Below are 21,832 nucleotides of genomic sequence, written 5' to 3'. Positions count from 1 at the left end.
AAAATAAAATGTGTAGCTAGAATTTTCGATAATCAAAACGACGCCACTTATTTACGTGGCAATGTGAGTCATAAGATACAGTTTGGATTTTGTTTCAAATTCACTTAATTTTATAGTATCGTTTGGGATATTTGGTTGATTTTGCATACTTGATGACAAGTTAGTACATTTGATGCTACATTTTGGGTAATTATTTGATTTTGTATATCCGACGACAAGTTGAGTGTATATAATGCAACATTTTAGTGATCCAAGACATTATTATATGATAGTGAAGCATTGACATTTTTTTTGTTTGTGGGAGAGTACAATTGCAAACAAATCGACCTCGATCTAACTTCGATTTATGATACTAACATACGCTAGTTACGGAGCAAGTGAGCAAGCAAACAAACAATCAAAACTAAATTGCAGATAGAAGACAATCAGGTAAAGAGATTGACATTTACTGTTATACAATTGACATGTATGGTAAAGATTCTAACAAAACAAAAACAGAACAAACACCAATCATCTAAACTTATTCCAATAGTCTGCCAATAGAATATAGTATCTGCGAAAGGACCTGCAGCAAGGCATTCCAAACAGTAAAAGAACACCTCGACAGAGATAGTAATTCTCAGCATTCACCTATGTAAATTCAATCATACAAAATTACAAATGCTAGATGGATAGAGGTGTATACAGTCAAATGTAGCATCAAATATGGTGATCATTTTGGGACATTAATAATATGGTATGATTTCTTCGCCATCTATTTTCCACTTACCAATAAAACACCAAGGATGTAAGCGAGGGGAGTAAAGCAGTGCGGCAGTATATACTTGGCAAGAAAGAGAGGGGAAGGGAGGAAAGAGAAAAGTCATTCATACGATGAAACAGAGCGTGCCACTAAATACTTATTCAGTAACACCTATAAAAACTGATACAGCTCTAACTGTGCATTTAAAACCGGTAGTATATACTTGGCAAGGAAGAGGGGGGAAGGAGGAAACAGAAAAGTCATTCATACGATGAAACAAAGCATGCCATTGTATACTTATTCAGTAACGCCTATAAAAAACCTAATACAGCTCTAACTGTGCATTCAAAACGGCAAGTTTGTAAAATAATAATAATAGCACAAATCTTTAGTTTACCATCCCAAGGGAATTTCAGAGCACTACCAAAAGGGAGGTCCCTACAAGCAAAAGCTCACACGTTTGATTAGACTGTTCAAAATGGCACACATATCACACCAAAAAGGTACTGCACTTCGTAATAGTAATATTTAGGATTATAAACTTATAATGGTAATTTTAGTTCATTCACTAATAGGAACATAAGACACAAACCCATTCTTCATCATCAAGTGTAGTTGACATACTTGGGGCAAGTAATATCAGCTTATGGAACTGTCGATCAAGAAAAAGTTCAATCAGAACAACGAGTTTATTTCAGAAACAATTCATATACACCCATGTACGCACCTAAAGATGTACAAAGCAAATAAAAAACTCGCTTAGACTGACCTCTGCCACAAATTAGCTAATCAATTAAAAGGGTAACGAAAGAAATCATGATAACCTCACTCAACATGGAGAATTATATAAAATGCGATGGCTATATAGCAAGGCTCATGGAAGGAATCAGGAGCATCAGAAAACAAAGAAACTTTCACTGAGGAAAGAAAAAAGAGGAATGAAGGGGCTATGGAATGATAAACGCGCTAATAAGGACATACAAGGAGCTATTATTCCTTGTTACCAAATTTCCTAGCAATGATGGGTCGTACGTCATCTGCATCAACCAAAGACTCCAAAAATGGTAGCATGGAAATCAACGCGCAATCTGATGGGTCGTCAAACCAACTCTTAATAGGAATACCGTTATTCACTTGCAACCTGAAGACCTAAAATATATCAAAAGAAAAATGCTACTACATTACAATCAGCATTTGTAAATCAACACTACTATATTAATACCACTAAAGATGCAGCTAGTATCCTTTGTCACAACTAGTAGGTGCAGAGATCAAGCATTATCTGTTACAAGAAAATAGAACCAGCATATAGTTGAATAAAATAACTAAGCATTACCTGAGGGGAATTATCAATAATAGCAACTTTAGCAAGATCGACACCCAATACCGTCAAGTCTTTTGTGTAACTTCCCTCTGAAAAGATGCATGATTCCCGATAAGCTCGTTTTGATATAAGTGTGCCTTCAGGATCAAGGATATCTAACAGTTGGCTCGCATAAATGCTTTGACTAGCAGTGAACACTATGATTTCAAACATATCAGCCACTCTTCTAAGAAATGTGTGGAGATGGGGCCTCTCTCTAACATACACAGTATGTTCTTTCATGTTGAAGAACACAGAAAATGTGAAGTCCGCATCATCACAGTGCTCCAATGTAGAGTGGACTAGTGTTTCTGTAGAAAACAATTTAAGATGCTCATTACTTAACTGACTCATTTGATGCTTTCAGAAATTAGTCAATAGTATATTCTTATGCAGTTATACCTACCAGATGATTCTATAATTAAAGCATCCTAACCAACAAACTGGACAATAATGTACTTACCATCCAAGTCAAGTACTAAAGTAATCTGTTTACTTTGCTTCTCATTTGACACTCTGGTTGGCAACAAGGAAAATGCCACATCCGGCTGGTCCGGAAGACTTCTTATATACATTTGTGGGTCAAAGCAATCATAATCTTGGTCACTATAAGTATTTAGTTGAGAATCCTGGCTGCAAGGTTTCAATTGATGGATTGCCATGTACAAGCTGGAGTTATCAGAATCAATGTTTTGTTGGGGCGGTTTGCCATCAAAGTCATGCCCAGTATCTAAATTTCCCCCCAGGAAAGGCAATGCCATGTATTCCTCGGTCAGATCACAAAGTAAACTAGACTCGTCAAACTTATAATCAGGTAAGAAATCTGTATCTGCTCTGTTATCAAATTGGGAATCGTTTCCACTTGGTGCTCCTGAAAAAATCATGTCAGAGAGGTAGACATCTGATATATTGCATGCTTGATGTTCACATGAACTTCTGCTGCAATCATCACTGTCTTCACTATCCAACTGTGGTACATATAGATCATCACTTCCTGTAGAAGAAATCCAGCAGTCAATGTTAATGCAAACTGGAGTTCACTTATTTCTTTTTCTCTCTCTCTCTTTTTTTTTTTTTTTTTTTTTTTTTTTGGGGGGGGGGGGGGGGGGGGGCTTAAAATGTAAAGTGAATGTGTCCCTCAAAAGATAAGAAGTAGAGTGTAGTAGCATACCTCCATTATTGTATAAATCAATTGACTCCAGGATAGGAGAAAAAATGGTTTCCATGTTTGAGGTGCATTTGGATGATGTAGGTTCCTAAAAATTGTCCAAATAAGTATCAGTAAGTGCAAGCTAAATATACATTAGCATCTAGAGAATATAATCTGAGGATTTTAGTCAAAAATGAAATTAAAAAAAACTTTATAGACCATCAGACAACTAGGACAGCAAAATCCGCTGATACCAGCTTAAACTTGAATAGTGTTATAACTTATAACCATAAAGACATGCTCACAGAAAGGACATATGTGATCAGCTATTAGAACAAATGATGGTTCTTACTGTATTTCCAGTAGCTGAATCTGTGAAAGCTGGCGACTGTTTCTGGAGAACTTCGTCTCCAATAGACAACTTATCGGGGTTGAAATCATCCTTTCTAGCTTCTTGGTTGGCCTCATTCCCTCCAAGATCTTGGATGGCCTCATCCCTTCCAAGATCATGTGCATGTACTGCATCATGAACTGAAACAGAATAAATATACATTAGCACAAACGAGATAGCATCTTGCAGAAAGATATACAAGAAAAAAAGGGGAAATATCTAAATACGTTGACACAAAGACCAAACCTTGTGCATACAGTTTTCAAACCCAAAAGAAAAGAGAGGGAAGCTTTCTTCAGTAAATTAATCACCATCACTGTAGCATTTAGCCCGGATCAAATATTGCTTATTCGATAAGGATATGATCCTTTAAGGAGGGATTCATATTCATCAAAACATAACAGTGCAAATGAATAAGCAACAGCTGGAGGTCTAAGTGTATATCGTTTTCTCCAAGTGGTAAACATTCCTAATATGTAAATCTGGAAAGGCCACTTACCATCCTGGTTGCTTTGAGTGCATATAAGGGCTTCTGCATCTTGAGGAATTCTGGCACGAGAAAGAGGGCTCTTGGAAATCACACTGGACTTTCGACACACATGAAGACTTACCTTTTCCTTCAAACAGCCTGTGGTTGTTTTCATTTTTAATGATGGCATTTGAACTGTAGGTTGGATGCTTATAAGAATATTGTGCCAAGAGCATCTGTCGAGGAAAACCATATAAAATAATTAGATCAAAATCAAACACAAAACAAGAAGCATGTCATCATAGAAACAAATACATAAAACACACAATTCACATACTCTACTACTAGCCGATCAACAGAGGAGGAACACATAATTCAACAACGGAAATCCTAAACAACTACCAACCGAAGGAAATTAGCGATCAAAGGCTTGGTCTTCCCATGAAAGTATATTCAAAGGGAAAGAAAAGAATTATCTAAAATACCTAATTGAGGAGCCTAAGAATCACTAAAGCCACAGCTCAACTTCTACAAAATTAAAGAAAAAATTAACAGACGATGGAGCAATATTTATAACAGAATCATAAACCTTGAGACCTATGAAAACCTTTCCAAAAACCTCGCCCCTAAAAAGAAATTAAAAAGAAAATTATTGAAGGCGAAATCGAGAGTCAACTTTACTCAATCAATCCGTTTACATCAACAAACTCTAAGTTGACCAACAGAACATCAAGAAAGGGATAGGGCTAAATCTTCAATAACTGATCATATCACACAATCTAAAACCCTAGAAGCGGAAACATAACGACTAACCAGAATCTACAATTTCAAACACGGCTTAATTGTATACACACGCCATAATTCACCACAATTAACCAATCAAACTTCGATAAAACCTCCGATCACCGATGACAACAACAGTAAATACGGTAATCGGTTACGATGTATGGACGCGAGATACAGCTCAGCGTATGCATACCTGTGGAAATCCAATCCCTCCCCTCTCTCTCGCAATCTCTCTAAAGGGACGCGCTTTCTCTCTCTAGAATTTTCGCTCCTCTGTGCGTATATTTATACTCTGTTGGCTGTAAAGTCTGCTCGTTTTCGGATTCTCTACATCCGCGCTTCTCGGTCCATCTTCTAATAGCGGCTTAAAAAGGTGTACTCTTGAAATTAAAATTCCAAACTTAGCCCTTTTCCGTCTAAATGTACAACATCGTGAAGCACAAGTTGGAGAGTTCGGTTCCAGGGGATTCAAACCCGTGCTTGAATGAATTTGTCTACGAACGAACGGCTGGGATTAAGAGCTGGGGAGTGCGGCTAGACCAGTAATAAAGTGCCACGTAATACGGGGGATCCACCATGGAAAATTTTCGACACGTGCTGTTTCGCGGAAAGAGAGGAAGAGAGAGAGAGACGTGAGAAAAATGGCTGCGTTAACGACTCACACAGGCGCGTGCGTCACACTCTCGTAATCGTTACGATTGATTGACCTCTAATTACCACTACATGATTTTTATTTGATTAAATTATCGAAATAAAAATAATTTTTTCAATGTATTGTTGACTGTAGAAACATGATGTTTCAATTTTTGTGTGGTTGAAGTCCACCATGATGATGTAATAATTTATGTGGATAGACTTTGGTATAAGAAAATTTTATATTGAGTGTTTTAACTTTAAATCCAATTAGCTTAATAGGCTTATATTTTGCCAATCATGATATAGCATCTATTTTTGGAGGCATGGTTGCGTAAAGGCTATTGTCTGTGTGTTGTGTGGTTAAGAAATTAAATTCGTGATTTGGATTTATCGTGATTTATTAAAAATGATTTAATAGTTTAGACTTTAAAGCGACTAAAGTAACCTATCAATTACTTCCTCCGTCCACGAATAAGAGTCCCGTTTTTCCATTTTAGTCCGTCCACGAATAAGAGTCCCGGTTCATAATTACCATAAATGGTAAAGAGACCCCACATTCTACTAACTCATTCCTCTCACATATCATTTAAAACTAATATATACAAGTGGGACCCCTATTCCACTAACTTTCTTCCACCCACTTTTCTTAACATTTCTTAAAACCCGCGTCATTTAGAAATGAGACTATTAATCGTGGACGGGGGGAGTAGTTCATAATTATCAATCTCGAACATCATAACATTATGGGAGATGGTCAATATATAAAATGTCGAATCATTCCTTAATAAAATTATGAAAAACAACATGTGTTAACATTTTATTATAACTTAATCAATTAATTATTGGCAGCCTGGAATTAGTTAGTGTAATTAGATAATGTATTATTTACTAATCAAAATGCAGAGTCGATTAATTAATTTAGATAAGCGTTAGTTGATTCCTGAATTGTGATTTACTAACCATTAATCAAAATTATTGATGGAATTAATTAATAACGGGCCAATATTTAATTTGTAACTGATCAACCACAGGCCAAACGTCCGTTGTCCATCGACGGTGGAAAATCCAAGGCCGGGAAACATGCCGATAGCCCAGAGATATTGCCGGAGTTGAAGAGATTACTACAACAAAAATCATAAAAAAATGAAGAACACACGCCATTAAGCTATAAGTTAGATAAGCAGTATGAGCAAACCTTTGTAATAGTATTCAATTTTACAGTTCCATTTTCTGAATTATATATTGTTACAATTGTCAAGATATCACAAAGACATGGAAAATCATAAGATCCCTTATAATGTTCATCTTTAGCAATACAAAAGATTGAAGTGAACTGAGACTCCTAAAAATGGACGGACTAAAATAGTTAACCTGGATTTCTAATGACGGGAGGGGGGAGTAAGTTGAAATGTAAGTTGTTAACTTTGAATCTTATGAACTATCAATAGTTAGTGTACACACTTATATGGTCATATTACCTAGATATAATATCCAATTCATAACTAAGATCAATCCTATACAATTAAATCTTAAAATAAGTTGATGAGATTAAGGCTCACGGATTTCAATAAATCGTGGATAAAATATTTACAAAAAGGTAAATAGTCAATCTGGTAAAACATAATAATTTTCACGATTTTTTTAATCAACGTAATGTATTACAAATATCAACACAGTGACATATGAATTTTAACACAAGTATCCAAAAATATCAACACAATTTTATTGATATTGTATACGCATTATGTTGAATTTTTTTGATCTATTGATATAAAATCTATTTAACAACATATAAATTGAAATAAAGTATAAAATTTCATCATCCGATCATTGTCGGAACATATGCAATTGGGATTTTCGTTAAAGTCCTTATAAAATTACCTTAAATTTGATATATTTTTTACGAAAAAATAATTTAAATCGAGAGAGTTAGGTAAATTTTAAGTTTTAAGAGTCTATTCGGTACACAGAATTGGAATTCTAAAAAATTAAATTCAAAGGAATTGAATTGTAAATTCTAAATCCTTTGTTTGGTAAAAATGTGTTGTGTGTGTGTGTGTTGGTGTGTGTCTATGTGTGTAACTATGTGTGAGTGTGACCGACTTTTATGTGTGTGTGAGTGTGTACATGTGAGTGTGTATAACTGTGTGTAAGTATGTGTAATTGTGTGTGTATGTGAGACAATGTGAGTATGTGAGTGTTGTGAAAGTGTGTGTAACTGTGTGTATGTATGTGTGTGAGTGTGTGTATATAAATGTGTTGTGTGACCGTGTGTATGCGAGTGCGCGTTTTTGTATGTAATTATGGTCGTGTGCGTAACTTTGTGTATGTATGTGTGTGACTATGCGTATTTGTGTGTAATTGTGTATGTTGTGTGTGAAAGTGTCATTTTTTAACTATTTAGAATTCTAATTTTTTACTTTTGACATGGAATTCAACTTGTTGAATTGAAAGGTATTGGAATTGAATCGAACATCAGATTTGAAATTGAAGGCCCCAATTCAAATTCTATAGCCCCAATTTCATGGTACCGAACCGAGTGATCTTTTTAACTTAAAACTAGTATCTACTTCCGTGCGATGCACGGTTCAATTAATTTTACGGAAACTAATTTAATATATAACTTTATCATCATTCGAATTTGAAAACTAAAAAAAGAGCTAAACTTTCTAAACTTAACATCTACAAAATATTTACAATAGGCATATATATAGACTACATATATATTTGTTCTAAAGTTTTCATCCTATTTTTATCTCTTCTAGAATTCTCTACTTTTTTCTTATATATTCTATTTATTCCTAAATATTTTATATTATAAATTATCTTCAAATTTTAATTTCAAAAATCAGGCTTATTATTTATTTGAACACATTTTGACCAATAAAAAAAATACCAAAATAAAAAGACGATGAAACACTACTCACTTGATAAAACATTTTTTATCAATTCAATAGGTTTAGAATTCATATAATCACGAGAATAAATAGGGAATCTTTAATGATCATTTTTTCTAGAAAATAAATAAAAGTTGTGGATTAAGTAGGTTTAAGATGGTTTTCTTAATTTATATATAATTACATTTCCACAAGTTACAATTTGTATATTTAATACTCCTATCAATTTTTTTTTATTAAATAGATGTATGAATATAGCAATAATTAAGTATAAAAATAAAATTATAATATAGTAAAATGACTCACAACTAATAACTATAATTTCAATCTAGAGTAATATAAGTAAAATGTTAAAACCTGCAATTAGTATAATATTTAAAATTATATAAAAACAACAAAAACACATATATTGATTAAAATATTTTTTGATATAAAAAAAATCTTATTTAAATAATACAGAGTAAAATTATGTCTAACACCATCAATATGAAATTATTAATATACAATTTATAATGTTCAAAATATGGAAGCCATTGTCATAGAAATATAATAAATATATATTATTCTCTCTCCTAATTTACTATTTCTCCTCTTTAACTATTTTCTTTATTATTTTTACAAAAAGATGGCAGAAAAGTCAATGGGACTGCTAAAGCGGAACGAAGAGAGTATTTTTTTATATCAATTTCGAAGATCTAATTTATTATATTAAACAATAAATTCATCACATTAATCCAAGTCATCACATAAATCCATAATATTATATCATATATGTCTCATAAAAAAAATAATCATGTAAACTCTTCACCGATATAATTGGGTCAACTAATCAAAAAATGTATTGCTAACAAACTATTTATTAAGTATAGTAACTCATTCATATTAAAACATTACCCTCCGACTTCTCTTTTTACTCCAATACCCCTCTACCTTATCATTTTCCCAACATCTTTTATCCGCCTCCATCTAGCTTGGGTGCCCTTCTTCATCACCAGTTATCATCTCCTGCACTTTTCTCGTCCTGCACCGGCGCAATCTATTCCATAAGTCAGTTTTCACTATCTACATATAATAATTTAAAACAAAAATCAACTACATACCCTATATTACAACTTTTTACCATTTCATTGATTTAGGTGCTCTTTTTGCATAAAAAAATTTGTGGAAGTGACGAAGTTTGAGATGAATATGCAATGCATTAACTACAAAATATTATAGATGACCAGTTTCTATGATACTATATTCTATTTGTAAAAAATTATTATAGCTAAGACAAAAAAAAATTAAAACCAAACTAACAAAAAATAAAACAAACTAACATTAAGAAAAACATGTACGCGAAAACAATGTGATATTTTATGCTATACTTCCTCATTGCTTTCGTTTGCCATTTCGTTGACTTTGAATGTTCTCTTTGCATGAAATATGTGAAAGCGACGAAATTCGAGATGGATATGCAATGCATTAACTTCAAAATATTATAGATAGTTAGTTTCTATGATTTATTATATTGGAAAAAAATAATTTACAATGATAATATAAATTTTATGCTTGAAAGTTGAAAAGTTTACTATCATGTAAAAATGTTCATAACGATTAAATAAAATTAAATATTATTAATGAATATGTGGTGTCATCAATCAATCATAATATTAAATGTACAAAAATATCATTATGAATAGTATAACAACCTTTCATTTTTTATAATAATTATGACATATTTTATAATTATTAAAATTGATACTCATAACTTACATATGTTTTAATATATGGCCAAAACTCACCTTTTATATATGTTTCTATATTAATTATGACATATTTTATAAATAATAAAATTTATACTTATAACTTACAAATATTTCAATATAAAGCCAAAACTCACCTTTTATATATACCAAATTAACAGTTGTGCTATGCACAGATTTTTAATTTATTATTATATTCATACAAATTTAAAAAATTAAACAAACACATTTTTCTAATATTCCTTTTATTGTATGGAATATTCAAAAATAAAATTAAAAAAATAAAATATAATAATAAATTATACATAATGATCAATTTAAATCTAAAGAAAATTTTTAGTTACAAAAATCAATTCTAACAAAAAAGAGTTCTTTAAACTAATATATGAACAAATAAATATAAAAAAATTGTATTGTATCTTTAAACAGCAAAACGTGCTATGCACTAAAACTTGTTTGTGTAAATGATATAAATTAAATTATTATGCATCAAAAGTAGAAAATTTAAAATTTATTTAATAAAATATTTATTTGGATATTATCATAATATTTCTCTATACACTACAAAATAAACAAAAGCAAATATTATACTAACATATACTCCCTCCGTTCCATAGTAATAGAAGCAAAATTTTTCGCCACGGAGATTAAGAAAAATTGTGTTAGGTGAATTAAGTAAAGTGAGAATAAAGTGGAAAATGAAAAAGGTAGAGAGATGAAGATAGAAAATAGTAAGAGAGAATAAAGGAGATGTGAAAAAATGTGTTGACTTTTACTAAAAAAGGAAATGACTCTATTACTATGGAACGGACGGAAATGGAAAAACGCCCCTATTACTATGGAACGGAGGGAGTATAATTTATACCATAAATTATAAACCTACTAAAACATACAATGATTAAATCAAAACAATTATACTGTACAACACAAATAAATCAAATAATCAACCTTCCATTCTTTTCCCAAATAAACCTTATAGAAGAATCGGATTTATCATAACTGCCAGAAAAATTCGCCGACGACGCTACCAACACCACTCATCTTCTCATCCGACTTCTACGTATCATCATTATACATAATCAATTTTAAAAGAATTCTCTATGATTGACATAGAATGTGCATGCTCTCAATTTGAGAGTACCTTAGTTTCGAAACATAAGCACTGTATGATTCCATTAGCTAGCCTAATACATGTATTTATAGCCATGGCATACTATATTATATGATTAATGGCAAATTAAATTTTATTTGACCATGAAATCTCTAAATTGAATAATAATAAAATAGTAATAATTTTTTAATAGCTTAATCGTTTCACATTTAATACTAATTTGGGCATGAGTCTCCAAAGTTGGATGACATGCATTAGGCTATGGAGTCATAAACTATAACGGCCTCAATATTTGTAATGCATAATTTTGTAATGATTTTTAGTTATGTTTATTGGTTTTTTAATTAATGCATAATTGGAAGTTACAAATCAAAATCATAATTTAATTATATAGACTTAAAACTTATAAATATTCGAAAACTTGCCCAAAATTCTTTAATATTTAATATAAGGCCAAAACTCGTCTTTTATATATGTATAGATAGATACATTGATTGATATCAACATCCTTTAAATTTTTAAAAAATATATTAATTTAAAATATAATCCATTTGGTTCCGTAACAAGATCTCCATCAAAAGAAAAAAAAAAAAAAAAGAAAAAGAAAAGCTAAACTCGCAAATGATAAACTATTGGATGCTACTACAAATATTTCTATCTTCAGCCAAAGTTTAGCATTGCAAAATGAAGTCCACTTCTGTTATCTGTTCTTCAAATTCATTCTCTCGCTCAATAGATTCAATCGATGCTCACCAATTTACATTCTTCCAAAGAAAAAAGAGCAATTCAAGCCCTAATTTTGCGTTTACCCGTAAACTACCATCGCTTTCCTTGCATATACGCCCTCCGTCCGACTTCATTTCTCGTTCTACTGGTAACTACTTACCTCTTCCAGTATGCTGGTATTTCAATAGTTTTAGCTGAACAGCTTCTTTCCTTACATTTAGTGACTTTTTTTTGGATTGTTGATAATATTGCTGAAATTTCAATCTTAGTGACTGTTTATGTTGCGTTTTTTGGTTAATTCAAATACTCGAAAGAAAGGCATAAAATTGTGCTCCGGGATTGTGCTTTCCTACTGTTTTAGCTCAAAAGAGAAGCATGTAGTTTCTTTTGTGTTTATTTTTGCGTGAATTATGCCTCTGTACGCTGTGTTGAGAGATTGAAAGAGTTTCTGGATGTTTCACTTTGCCATCTGAAGCTCTATGCATTTCGTTGTTTTTGATTTTTTTTTTATGTGAGAAAAGAGCATCCCAAAAGCAATTAGCTTCTCATTTTTTGCTTTATGTAGTATTTCTCTTTTGAATTTTTTATTGAATAAACTGTTGTGCTGTAAATGCATTTTCTGATTCTACATTCAGATGCTCTTGAGCTCGTCCAGACTAGTTCATCTGCTTCAGAGTTTGTCGAAACTGGCTATATCTTTGGTGTTCATGGTTTCCAAGGGGAGGTTCGGGTTAAAGCGAACACAGACTTTCCTGAGCTGCGGTTCTCCAAGGTAGAGCTGTGAAAAAACTGTGTCTTTACACAGGTATCATAAAAAAATATGTAATAAAATGAGACGAGAATTAGGAGAGTGTGAAAAATTTGATACAAACTACTTAACCAAAGTGAATCTAAATGTGAATCACTATTATTTCTAGCCAGGAACTAGATGGTTGAAGCAGCAAGCATCAGGAAGTGAGACTATTCAAGAAATTGAACTGGTGGATGGCAGAGGTCACCCTGGACAAAGTTGGCTTGTAAAATTTAACAACATCAATTCAGCGGAAGAGGTGTGCTCATATTCACTTTTCTCGTGAGTTTGATTGTTCATTTGTTCAGAAAATACAAGGTTTATGATTCTTAACATTTGGCTTTTTTTTGCTTAGGCACGAAAACTAGTTGGGTCAACCATATTGGTGAGAGATGATGATAGACCTGAGCTAGAAGAAGGAGATTTCTACACTCATGATCTTATTGGCATGAAAGTCATTCTTAAGGTTCGTAGTTTTACTGTATTTTTGTGCTAAAATCTATCGAAAATGGCTGAAAAGATGTGATTTCACTTCCCCTGCTTACTTTTTTCTTGGTTACGTTATTTTTTAAACTTGATTCTACAGGAATCAGGGGAACCAATTGGAACTGTTGTTAATATATTCAACAGCGGAGCAAGCGATCTTTTGCATGTCAAGCTGACTTCATCTAGAAAGATTCCAGACCAGACAGAAAAAACTGGGGAAGGTGATTCTGGCCCATTAGTTTGGGTTCCATTTGTTGAAGAAATTGTCCCAACTGTTGATGTGGAAAAAAGAGAAATGTTGATTACACCACCTAAGGGGCTCCTGGAGTTAAATATTCGCTCTGATATGAGGAGCAAGAAAGAAAGGCGTGAGCTGGTGAGATGTAGTACGGAGTACTATTTTTTCTGCCTTTTTCTTGTCTTAGTCCATAAACTCTACAGAATTTGCTTGCTACTTGGACTCCTCTGTCTTAAATCACTTGATAACATTTCCCGCTACATCAGGAATGGAAAGAGAGAAAAAAATTCCAAAGACGCTTGATAGCCGCCAAAAAGAAACTATGTGAAATGGAACAGCAACACGTGTTTCATGGTTTTAGATATGGAGAAAAGGACCAGAGGAGCTCACTTGCGAATGAAATAGTAACTGTAAATTCAAAATTGCTACGACAGGCTCTGGAATATATTGGAATCCCGTCAACAAGGTACAGCTCCTCTCATTATGTAGCTTTATATGATGACTCTTCTCAATATGAACTGGCTTTGCTCACACCCTCTGGAAATATTTGTATGGATGATTTGCTTGCTTGAGCCTATATGTAGTGATGTACAAGTATTCAGTGATTGGTGATTCATTTTGGAACAGAAAATACTACTAAGACACAATTTCTGTGTTTGTCTTTTGCCTTGCTTAGACTTTGAGTGCACAGACTTATTGCCTTGCTTACCATGTATTTTGAATCAAGCTTCTGCTCAAAAGTGATATCTATGCATTCCGTCTTCATCTTGGATCAGGCTGGATTTACACCAAATTTTGGCCACGGTGCCAAGATCAAACAGACTGAAGGTACCTGATAATCCCAGTTCAAACGGTACAGGAGTACTGCCTGATCCATACTGCACACTACAAAGAGCGGGATGTGAAATGATTTCTAATGGGAAAGTTGCAATAGTTTTGATATTGGAGGACATTGAGGGGACTGAAGGGACTTCCAACAACAATCTTGTTGATTCTGTGGGAAATGAAAGTGCGAATCCACTTTTAAAGGCATTGCTAGATGATAACTCAAGATTTCCTAAGGTATTGTTGAGGCATACCGAGTTAAAGTGAATCTCGGAGAACATTATTATGACAAATCTTTCACATTATTTCTCTCTACTTTTTTTTTCTTTTTTAAAAAAAATAAAAAAAAATTTAGTTGTTGGTGTTTCTGGCAAAATTGATTCATAGCATATATTGCCAGCTGAAGATGATTAGAGACTAACCATTCTTATTTTGCCTGAGTTGATGTTTAGACATTCATGAATAATTGAATCAGTGTGTACTGCCACAGAGATGAATGTGATCTGCTGAAAGCACCCCAATATGGTTGTCTTTGATGCAACTGATTGCTATATCATCTAAATCACTGGCTTTCCGGTTGCAGATCGAAGACCGCTCAGCTGTGCCTCTGCTATTGGTGGGTTCTACTGGTTCAATCAGTTATTGCCAAGAGTTTTTTTCAGACCATGACTACTTTGCATTTGACCCCCAGAAGGTTAGTTCTGTCAATACCTTTTACAGTCACTTACATGCATCTTGAGGAGAAGCGATACGTTTTTTGTGATGTGTCTTATGACCATGCGTTTTTTCGCTGATGCATTTCGATCTCCCAACAGGTCTGGTTTCTGGAAGAAGAAAAGCTTCCTCTTGTTAGTAGCTCAGTTGCAGAAGATGGCAAGCATAAAATCCTAATGAAGTCACCATGGGAGTTTCTCCAGAGACCAATCGGATCTGCAGGCGTGATCAGCCTGCTTTCGTCCCAGGACTCGTTACTAGATGAACTAGGCGAACTGGGTGTGGAGTACGTCCAAGTAAGTGCATACTTGTCATCTGCATCACAAGCATTTTCTCTCTGAACCTCCCCTCCCATGATTGAAGAATGTCCTTGCATAATATTCTGCAGGTCCGCAAGATCAACCAAGAACACAAGAGCGACCACGCCCTAGCCGGCCTTGTTGATTCGTGCAAAGCAAATGTGGGGCTGCAGGTCTTCAAAGACATGGCATCGGAAGAGAATTTAGATGTGATGCTGTCCATGAGCTTCTTGAGGAAGTTGGTGAAACAGGTAAACAAGCTGCAGTTTGAAGGCGTTGAGGGCTGCAATTCATATGTGGAGAAGGTTGAGAAAGAGTGGGTCGATGTTACACCAACAACTCCCAATTCTTATGAGTTTCGTTCTTCGATATATTGGTGCTTGGATGCTGCTACTAAAAACAAAATTTGTGTCTTGTATCCATCTGATTACTAGTTTTGTAATAGTAGCAGTTACAACAGTTTAGGGATTTTATCCAAAATATATAAAAAGGTCTTGTTGCGTAGTGACCCATTAGTACATTTATCTAGTTGGAACACTATATTTAACCATCTAAATACGCTTAGATCGAAACAAAAGAAAGGTCAAGTATCGTGAAATTACAGTAATTTTTTTTTTAAAGATTTCTGGTTGATCTCATAATTCTAAAAATTGAAATATAAAATGATTGTAGTTATTTATTAACTTTTTTCGTAATTGTTCCACAATAATAGAAGTTGAAAATAATATGACAAAATCAAATATGGCGCCGACAATAAAACTAAGTTCTTCTAGATGAAATGATGTTATTCTATTTTAATTCTTGATTAAAACAACACTAATTAAGTTTTGATTTTGTTTGATTATTGTGTGACAATTGGAATAAATGTTTTCATTTAAATGATTATTAACTCACATTAAAATGAAAATTCTGTCTCTATCTTTCATCACATCTCTCAGGTACAATCCTTTCGAGTCTGCTTCTCTGCTTCAGGAAGATTCTACAACTTAGCAGGTACATTCAAATGCATTTTTTTATTGTACAGAAGATGAAACTAGAAGTTGTATACAGGAGATAAGTTTCTTCACATTAATCAAACTCAAGCAGGATCAGGTGATGCATACATCCAGCTGCAACGGGACGAGCAATGACAGCTCGATATTTAAACATCTCTACTCCTTAAATCATGTTATCATGACATTTTGTATAAGAATCAACAAGAAAGGAAATTTTTGGTGCCATTAACTCAACCATTAGACCAAAACGTGAAATATACATAATCATATGGTAGAAACTGGTTTGTGTAACAAACTGTGAATCAGAAAACACAAAGGATACTGAGCTTTTGGAGGGATTTTACCTTTGATTAATCACCAGACCCCTAAAACACTTCAAACAATCCACAGCAACTCTTCCACGACGTCTTCTGGAACGGCTGCAGAAAAGTAGAAATAAACTACTTCATTATAACACAAGTTGTTTCAAGAATACTTGAAAGTTCGAAGGTTCAGGCGCGACACATACCTGAGTAACTACAGATTCTTTAACGCGTCGTTCTCCATCATCTAAATCAACTCTAAGAGATGTTGATCTATTATCATTTTCTTGTGTAACAAATTTGCATTCCTTTGGATCAGATGTTTTTGGAGTGCTCTCAGCAGATCCAACACCTGCTTCTTCCACGGACGTGCAAGTTCTTTCTTCGACAGTGCCATGCTTTTTCCCCCCATTTTTCTCAAGTGTGGGCTCAACAACACCAGGAGCCACAGAGATGGCAACTTGAGAATCATAAACAGGCTCAACTAGCTTTCCAGACAAAGAATCATCCATTGCCACTGATGATTCCCCGGAAGCAATGCTAGACTCAGCTTGCCCTTTCTTGATTCCACGGCTCTCATCATCTGAGCTGCTGCCACAGCTCCCGGATGAGGACGAGCCTCCATCATCCTGCTTCCTGTTCGACCCATTTTGGGCAACGATGCCATGTTTTACGCCCGACTCATCCTCAATCCTGATCTCCTTCTCTGCCTCCCCATTGTCAACTATTGATCCTTCCATGGAAGAAGCACCTCCGGCCTCAGCTTCGACAGCTGGCATCTCGTGGTCCTCGGATGTAGGGGAGCTTAGCTCACCAACATTGCTCCCCTCTCCATCGTCTTGGTGCTTCACATCGTCATCCCCTGCCATATATTATTTGAAAAAACAGTTCAACTCAAAATCAAGGATAACCACAACACACACATTATCTTAAACTAATTGCTTGATTCTTAAAAACAGTGATTAGTGGCATGCTTATTATGGAGAGATCATAAGCTCCAATAACTCATAAAATATAATGTATCAATAGATTTGAAATTGTCAAAATATCTGGATAGTCGAGCTTTATAAGCTAACAAGAAAATTATTAGTAGAGAGAGAAAATCATGAGAAAATATTGTAGAGAAATGAATTAAAAATATATATGTTCTAATACAGGTCACAGTAGAACTACTTTTGTAAATTTACTAATGCTTAGAAGGTTATGGAAATTAAAATTGAGTTGCGAAAATCATTTTTGAAGTGCTTATAAGCTATCAAAGCCTTACTTTATGGTAGTACTAGTTTATAGAATTATAGGTTGCTTATATTGCCAAATATTTTGAAAGAAATTTTAATGTCTTTGAACAACTTGTACGTTTGTTTAGAAAAGCTTAAAAGTTCAGTCAAATACCTTCTTAGTCAGTTGCACTATATTTTGAATTGATTGACATTTATTTTAATTCAATATGCAGACTTTGCATTGGAAGATAGATTTGAAAAAATTGGGAAAGAAATGGTGCACAAATGTGGGTATTTGTGATGCGTATTTTAGAGTATCCAATTCAGTTCACACAAGATATCAAGTTTAATTAATTAACTCTAATAATACTACGATACTGCAAGATTACAGCGTCGTTAGTAGTATTTCAAGTGTCGATTCACAGGGAGGTAGAAGATTGTTTAAAACTTAAAAACTTAAAAAGATGTAGCATAAAGATTTGATTTTTTTGGTTTTGAAAGATGTTGACAAAATAAAACTACAAGTTAACTAAAGAAAGACTATTCAAATGAGAAAATATGCCACTCCAAGTTACTCACTAGGCTTGTATTGTTCTACACCTTTATCAACGAAACATATGAAGGGATTAAATCATCAACCTAATCACATACACTGAACATGTACACGATGTGTAGTTCACAATTAGCTGAACACATAACCTATGAACCAATCTTCGATGCCTATAAACTCTTGCGGAAGCGCTAGAGAAATAAACATCTACTATAATCACCTACTTAATCCACTATCAAATTATCCTCTGAACAATTCTAATTCGATAGCATACCAACAATAAATCATTCCTAAACTACGTTAAAGAGACAATAGCAAAGGAAAGAACAACACTACATTATTAGCCAAAAACATAGTGTATAAACATTAAGCACATTGTTGGTAACAAACACATGAGTTCAAAGGTGTAGATACATCCATACAAAGCCAAGATTACAACTTGGAGCAACATAGAGAGTTTAGCCTAAACACATGGTGGAATTTGCAACAAAAACCATAGGAAACATGCTCTCGTTGAGTGGAATTGGGATTTGGAGACGGATCGTTGGAATGTTGGCCGGAATTTCTTCCTTTTCTTCTTCCTCCTCTCTTTCTCTCTTTTCCTCTCCCTTTTCTCGTGTCTGAATATGTCTCTATCTCTTCCAAAACCGCCCTGGAAACCAATTTGAAACCTAAAATTCGGCAGTTTTCGAGAAAAACGCCCGACCGGGCAAAATGGTGCCAACCCGGGCGTTTTTTATGCCATCCCGGGCGTTTCCACTGTCCCCAGGCGTTTTTAATGCTGAAAACGCCCGACCCGGGCGTTTTTGCCGGTTTTGACTGCTTCGCGCAACCTTCGTCAAATGGCCATAACTTCTTCATCCGAGCTCCGATTGAGGCGTGTAATATACCCACGCGAAGCTATTTCAAAGACGAAGATAATGGTGGTAAGATAAAAGAATTTGGACACCATCTTAATAGGCAGCGAACAGTTTCAATCAGACCCTACTCCACATGTACATCTATCAACTAATATATAATAATCAAACCTTAAAGATCAATTGATAGATGATTTAAATATACAAAATAGGAGAAAACTTGGAGTATAATTAGTATCATTTGATTCACATCAATTTGCCATTGGCAATTTCTTTACTCATTGGGGTCCTGAGAAAGAAAAATTCATTGGTTGAGTGGGAATCAGTAAATGAGCACATCAAATTAGCCATATATGGAGATGAAAAGCAGATCGATGGAGTGCTTAATTTAAGCTATGAAAGTCTACCCTATTATTTGAAGCCTTGCTTTCTCTATTTGGGTATTTTTAACGAGGATGAAATCATATCTGCTTGGCCTCAGGAGGAGATGATATTTCCAGCAAACAGTTTTCTTCGACTCAGGAGGCTAACTTTAAGAGGCTTGCCAAAGTTGAGGGAGTGGAGAGTGGAGGCAGGAGCCATGCCCCTTCTCTCTAAAGTAAAGATTGCGGACTGTTCTTGTCTAGAGATGGTTCCAGAGGGATTGAGTGGAATTTCTACCCTTCAGAAACTTATAATTAAACGGATGCCAGAATTGAGAAAAAGGGTAACGCCTTCAGGACATGATTTCCACAAAATCTGCCATGTCTCTTCCATTATCATCGAGGACTAGTCTTCACTCAGGTATTTCATTTCTCACACATTCTTCAGCTTTGACGCGTTTTCTTTGGTTGGAATATTATCCTAAGAAAACGAGTAATAAGAAAATATCGATTTTTTTATAGTATCATCATATTTTAGTCCAGTGAAAAAGTAAAATGGGGAGTCTAGAGGGGATCCAAGGAAGTCGCTGTCGTCAGTGGTCTGGTAAAGATGGAGAGAGGATGCGAGAGTCGATGTTTCCAACTATCTAATTGTTATAGTCGTAGGTCTTGACGTCTTGTTTCATGATTCTGGGATAAGTTATGCATATTTGAAATTTATTCTTATATATATGTTGATTATTTTGAAAGCTAATTGTTTGATGGAAGAGTTGTTGTTAATTTATGCTCTTAACTGAGGCAGCTTCTATATTCCTATGTACCTACTATGATGTACACAATAGAAATAATTAATTTCTCTATTAATTTACTTGGGACCGAAGGTCCTTAGCTTCCAAAGCATTCGGGAATGAATATTTTGGTGATAGATTGGAAATAAAAATAGAGCTGCATATGGCATGCAATCTTCCTTAGTAAGTCTCATGGGTACAGCTCAATGTTTCTATAGCTTACACATTGCAAGATTTTGAGTAGTACACAAAGTGTATAATTGAGCATTAGGGGAAAGATTACATATTTTCTCTCTCCTATAAAGAATGGAAATTATGAAAAGAACGAATCTCTTTTTCTTTTTCTTATTTCTTTCGTGGATGTATATATATTTAGGAATCTATATTTTAGGGCATCTACAATGGGACGCCCTAAGCGACGCCCTATGCATCGCCACGTTAGCATTTTATCCTCCTCCTATTCCACCTGCAGTGGGCGGACTATAGCCCGCCCTAAGCGACGCCCTAAGCATTTCACTATTTTGAATTTATATTTTTATTATGTTTGCAAATGTAAATAAAAATATTAAACAAATAACACAACACAATTAAAGGTAAATTCTAATTTTACTTAATTAAAAAAAAAGTTACAAAATAAGAAATAAAAAAAAGCTGAAAATACAAAAAAAGGAGGCTAGTCTAAAGAAGTCGCAACTTGCGGCTGAGGCCATCGATCATCCGCTGGATGCCCTCGATTTGAGTCGGGTTGGTCGCCTGCATGAGGGCGTTGTGCGCGTCCAACAACGTCCGGTAGTCGGAGGAGGCCGCCAAATCCACGCACACATGGGCCGCGGTCGAAGTCGCGGACGGCGTCGAACTCGGGGTCGGCGACGGGGCTTGCTCAGGCGGCGCGACGGAGGAGGATGTGGCCTTGCCCTTGCCCTTGGCAGCCTTGACGCCAGGGGGACGCCGGGAGGACATCGGTGTGTCGGAACTCTCATCCTCGAACACCGGACTGTTGAGGTCCATTGGAGACGCGCCGCTATCGCTACTTGTATAATCATTGAAGGTGCGCTTCGACGCCCTCCTCCTCGCCGCCGTCGATTGGGGAATCACACCACCAATGAACTTTTGCTTGTCCCTCAAGAGCGCCCAGGACTGGTAGTGCTTGAAATCGCCGTACAATGAAATGTACGACCGCATCGCTTTGTCCCGCACATCCGCGAGACTCTCACCACTGGCCTGCTCCCTCTCGCACTTCTCGTACTCCGCCGCGAACAAATTTACCTGTTTCTTTATTTGATCCTAGTGCTTGCGGAGCTGCTCCCTGTGGCGCTTGTACGCACTCGCCGGCTTGGCCGCGTTGTATTTCTCGGCGATGTGCTCCCAATACGCAGTCACCCTCTGGTTG

At 35.0% G+C, this 21,832-nt stretch overlaps 2 protein-coding genes and 1 long non-coding RNA gene across 14 annotated transcripts; 1 reads left to right on the top strand and 2 right to left on the bottom strand.

Annotated features, from left to right (window-relative positions):
- Positions 1-378: 378 nt before the first annotated feature.
- On the bottom strand, positions 379-5,214 carry LOC125194120 (CTD small phosphatase-like protein 2-A). 10 transcript variants are annotated; one of them, XR_007171721.1, is made up of 8 exons: positions 4,146-4,351; positions 3,608-3,786; positions 3,277-3,361; positions 2,569-3,099; positions 2,079-2,416; positions 1,335-1,891; positions 1,140-1,180; positions 379-565 (listed from the first exon to the last, which is right to left on the bottom strand). XR_007171721.1 is itself a non-coding variant. In XM_048092166.1 (7 exons), exons 2-7 carry the CDS (start codon positions 4,303-4,305, stop codon positions 1,733-1,735), a joined length of 1,452 nt encoding a protein of 483 aa, XP_047948123.1. In that variant the 5' UTR covers positions 4,306-4,351; positions 5,095-5,214; the 3' UTR covers positions 379-1,732. The 10 variants fall into 10 exon arrangements, 4 of the variants coding, with proteins under 4 accessions (XP_047948123.1, XP_047948124.1, XP_047948126.1 ...); XR_007171720.1 differs by having other exon boundaries at positions 379-1,180; positions 1,335-1,394; positions 1,724-1,891; XR_007171722.1 differs by having other exon boundaries at positions 1,724-1,891.
- A 6,705-nt stretch (positions 5,215-11,919) lies between these two features.
- On the top strand, positions 11,920-15,876 carry LOC125191741 (UDP-N-acetylhexosamine pyrophosphorylase-like protein 1). 3 transcript variants are annotated; one of them, XM_048089143.1, is made up of 10 exons: positions 11,920-12,164; positions 12,652-12,788; positions 12,934-13,065; positions 13,162-13,272; positions 13,393-13,668; positions 13,797-13,996; positions 14,307-14,592; positions 14,939-15,049; positions 15,171-15,365; positions 15,458-15,876. In XM_048089143.1, the coding sequence occupies exons 1-10, from the start codon at positions 11,975-11,977 to the stop codon at positions 15,800-15,802; spliced, it is 1,983 nt and encodes a 660-aa protein (XP_047945100.1). In that variant the 5' UTR covers positions 11,920-11,974; the 3' UTR covers positions 15,803-15,876. The 3 variants fall into 3 exon arrangements, with proteins under 3 accessions (XP_047945100.1, XP_047945102.1, XP_047945101.1); XM_048089145.1 differs by lacking the exons at positions 11,920-12,164; positions 12,652-12,788 and adding an exon at positions 12,803-12,821 and having other exon boundaries at positions 12,938-13,065; XM_048089144.1 differs by lacking the exons at positions 11,920-12,164; positions 12,652-12,788 and adding an exon at positions 12,807-12,821.
- Positions 15,877-18,775: 2,899 nt separating this feature from the next.
- On the bottom strand, positions 18,776-19,839 carry LOC125191779. Its single transcript, XR_007171243.1, has 2 exons — positions 19,700-19,839; positions 18,776-19,335 (listed from the first exon to the last, which is right to left on the bottom strand). It is a non-coding gene; the product is annotated as an uncharacterized LOC125191779 (long non-coding RNA).
- Between the last annotated feature and the right edge of the window lie 1,993 nt (positions 19,840-21,832).

This window comes from Salvia hispanica, chromosome 6 (assembly GCF_023119035.1).
Source record: "Salvia hispanica cultivar TCC Black 2014 chromosome 6, UniMelb_Shisp_WGS_1.0, whole genome shotgun sequence".
Classification (NCBI taxonomy): domain Eukaryota; kingdom Viridiplantae; phylum Streptophyta; class Magnoliopsida; order Lamiales; family Lamiaceae; genus Salvia; species Salvia hispanica.
Note: the sequence above shows the minus strand (reverse complement) of the source record. Positions and strands in the feature narration are given on the sequence as shown.

Excerpts from the sequence above, each read along its gene's own strand:
- LOC125194120 (XM_048092166.1), bottom strand. The coding sequence starts at position 4,305 with ATGCCATCATTAAAAATGAAAACAACCACAGGCTGTTTGAAGGAAAAG. Across the intron at positions 3,787-4,145 it reads CACTCAAAGCAACCAGGATG|TTCATGATGCAGTACATGCA; the intron begins GTAAGTGGCCTT and ends ATTCTGTTTCAG. Across the intron at positions 3,362-3,607 it reads ATTCAGCTACTGGAAATACA|GAACCTACATCATCCAAATG; the intron begins GTAAGAACCATC and ends GACAATTTTTAG.
- LOC125191741 (XM_048089143.1), top strand. The coding sequence starts at position 11,975 with ATGAAGTCCACTTCTGTTATCTGTTCTTCAAATTCATTCTCTCGCTCA. Across the intron at positions 14,593-14,938 it reads ATAACTCAAGATTTCCTAAG|ATCGAAGACCGCTCAGCTGT; the intron begins GTATTGTTGAGG and ends TTCCGGTTGCAG. Across the intron at positions 15,050-15,170 it reads TTGCATTTGACCCCCAGAAG|GTCTGGTTTCTGGAAGAAGA; the intron begins GTTAGTTCTGTC and ends ATCTCCCAACAG.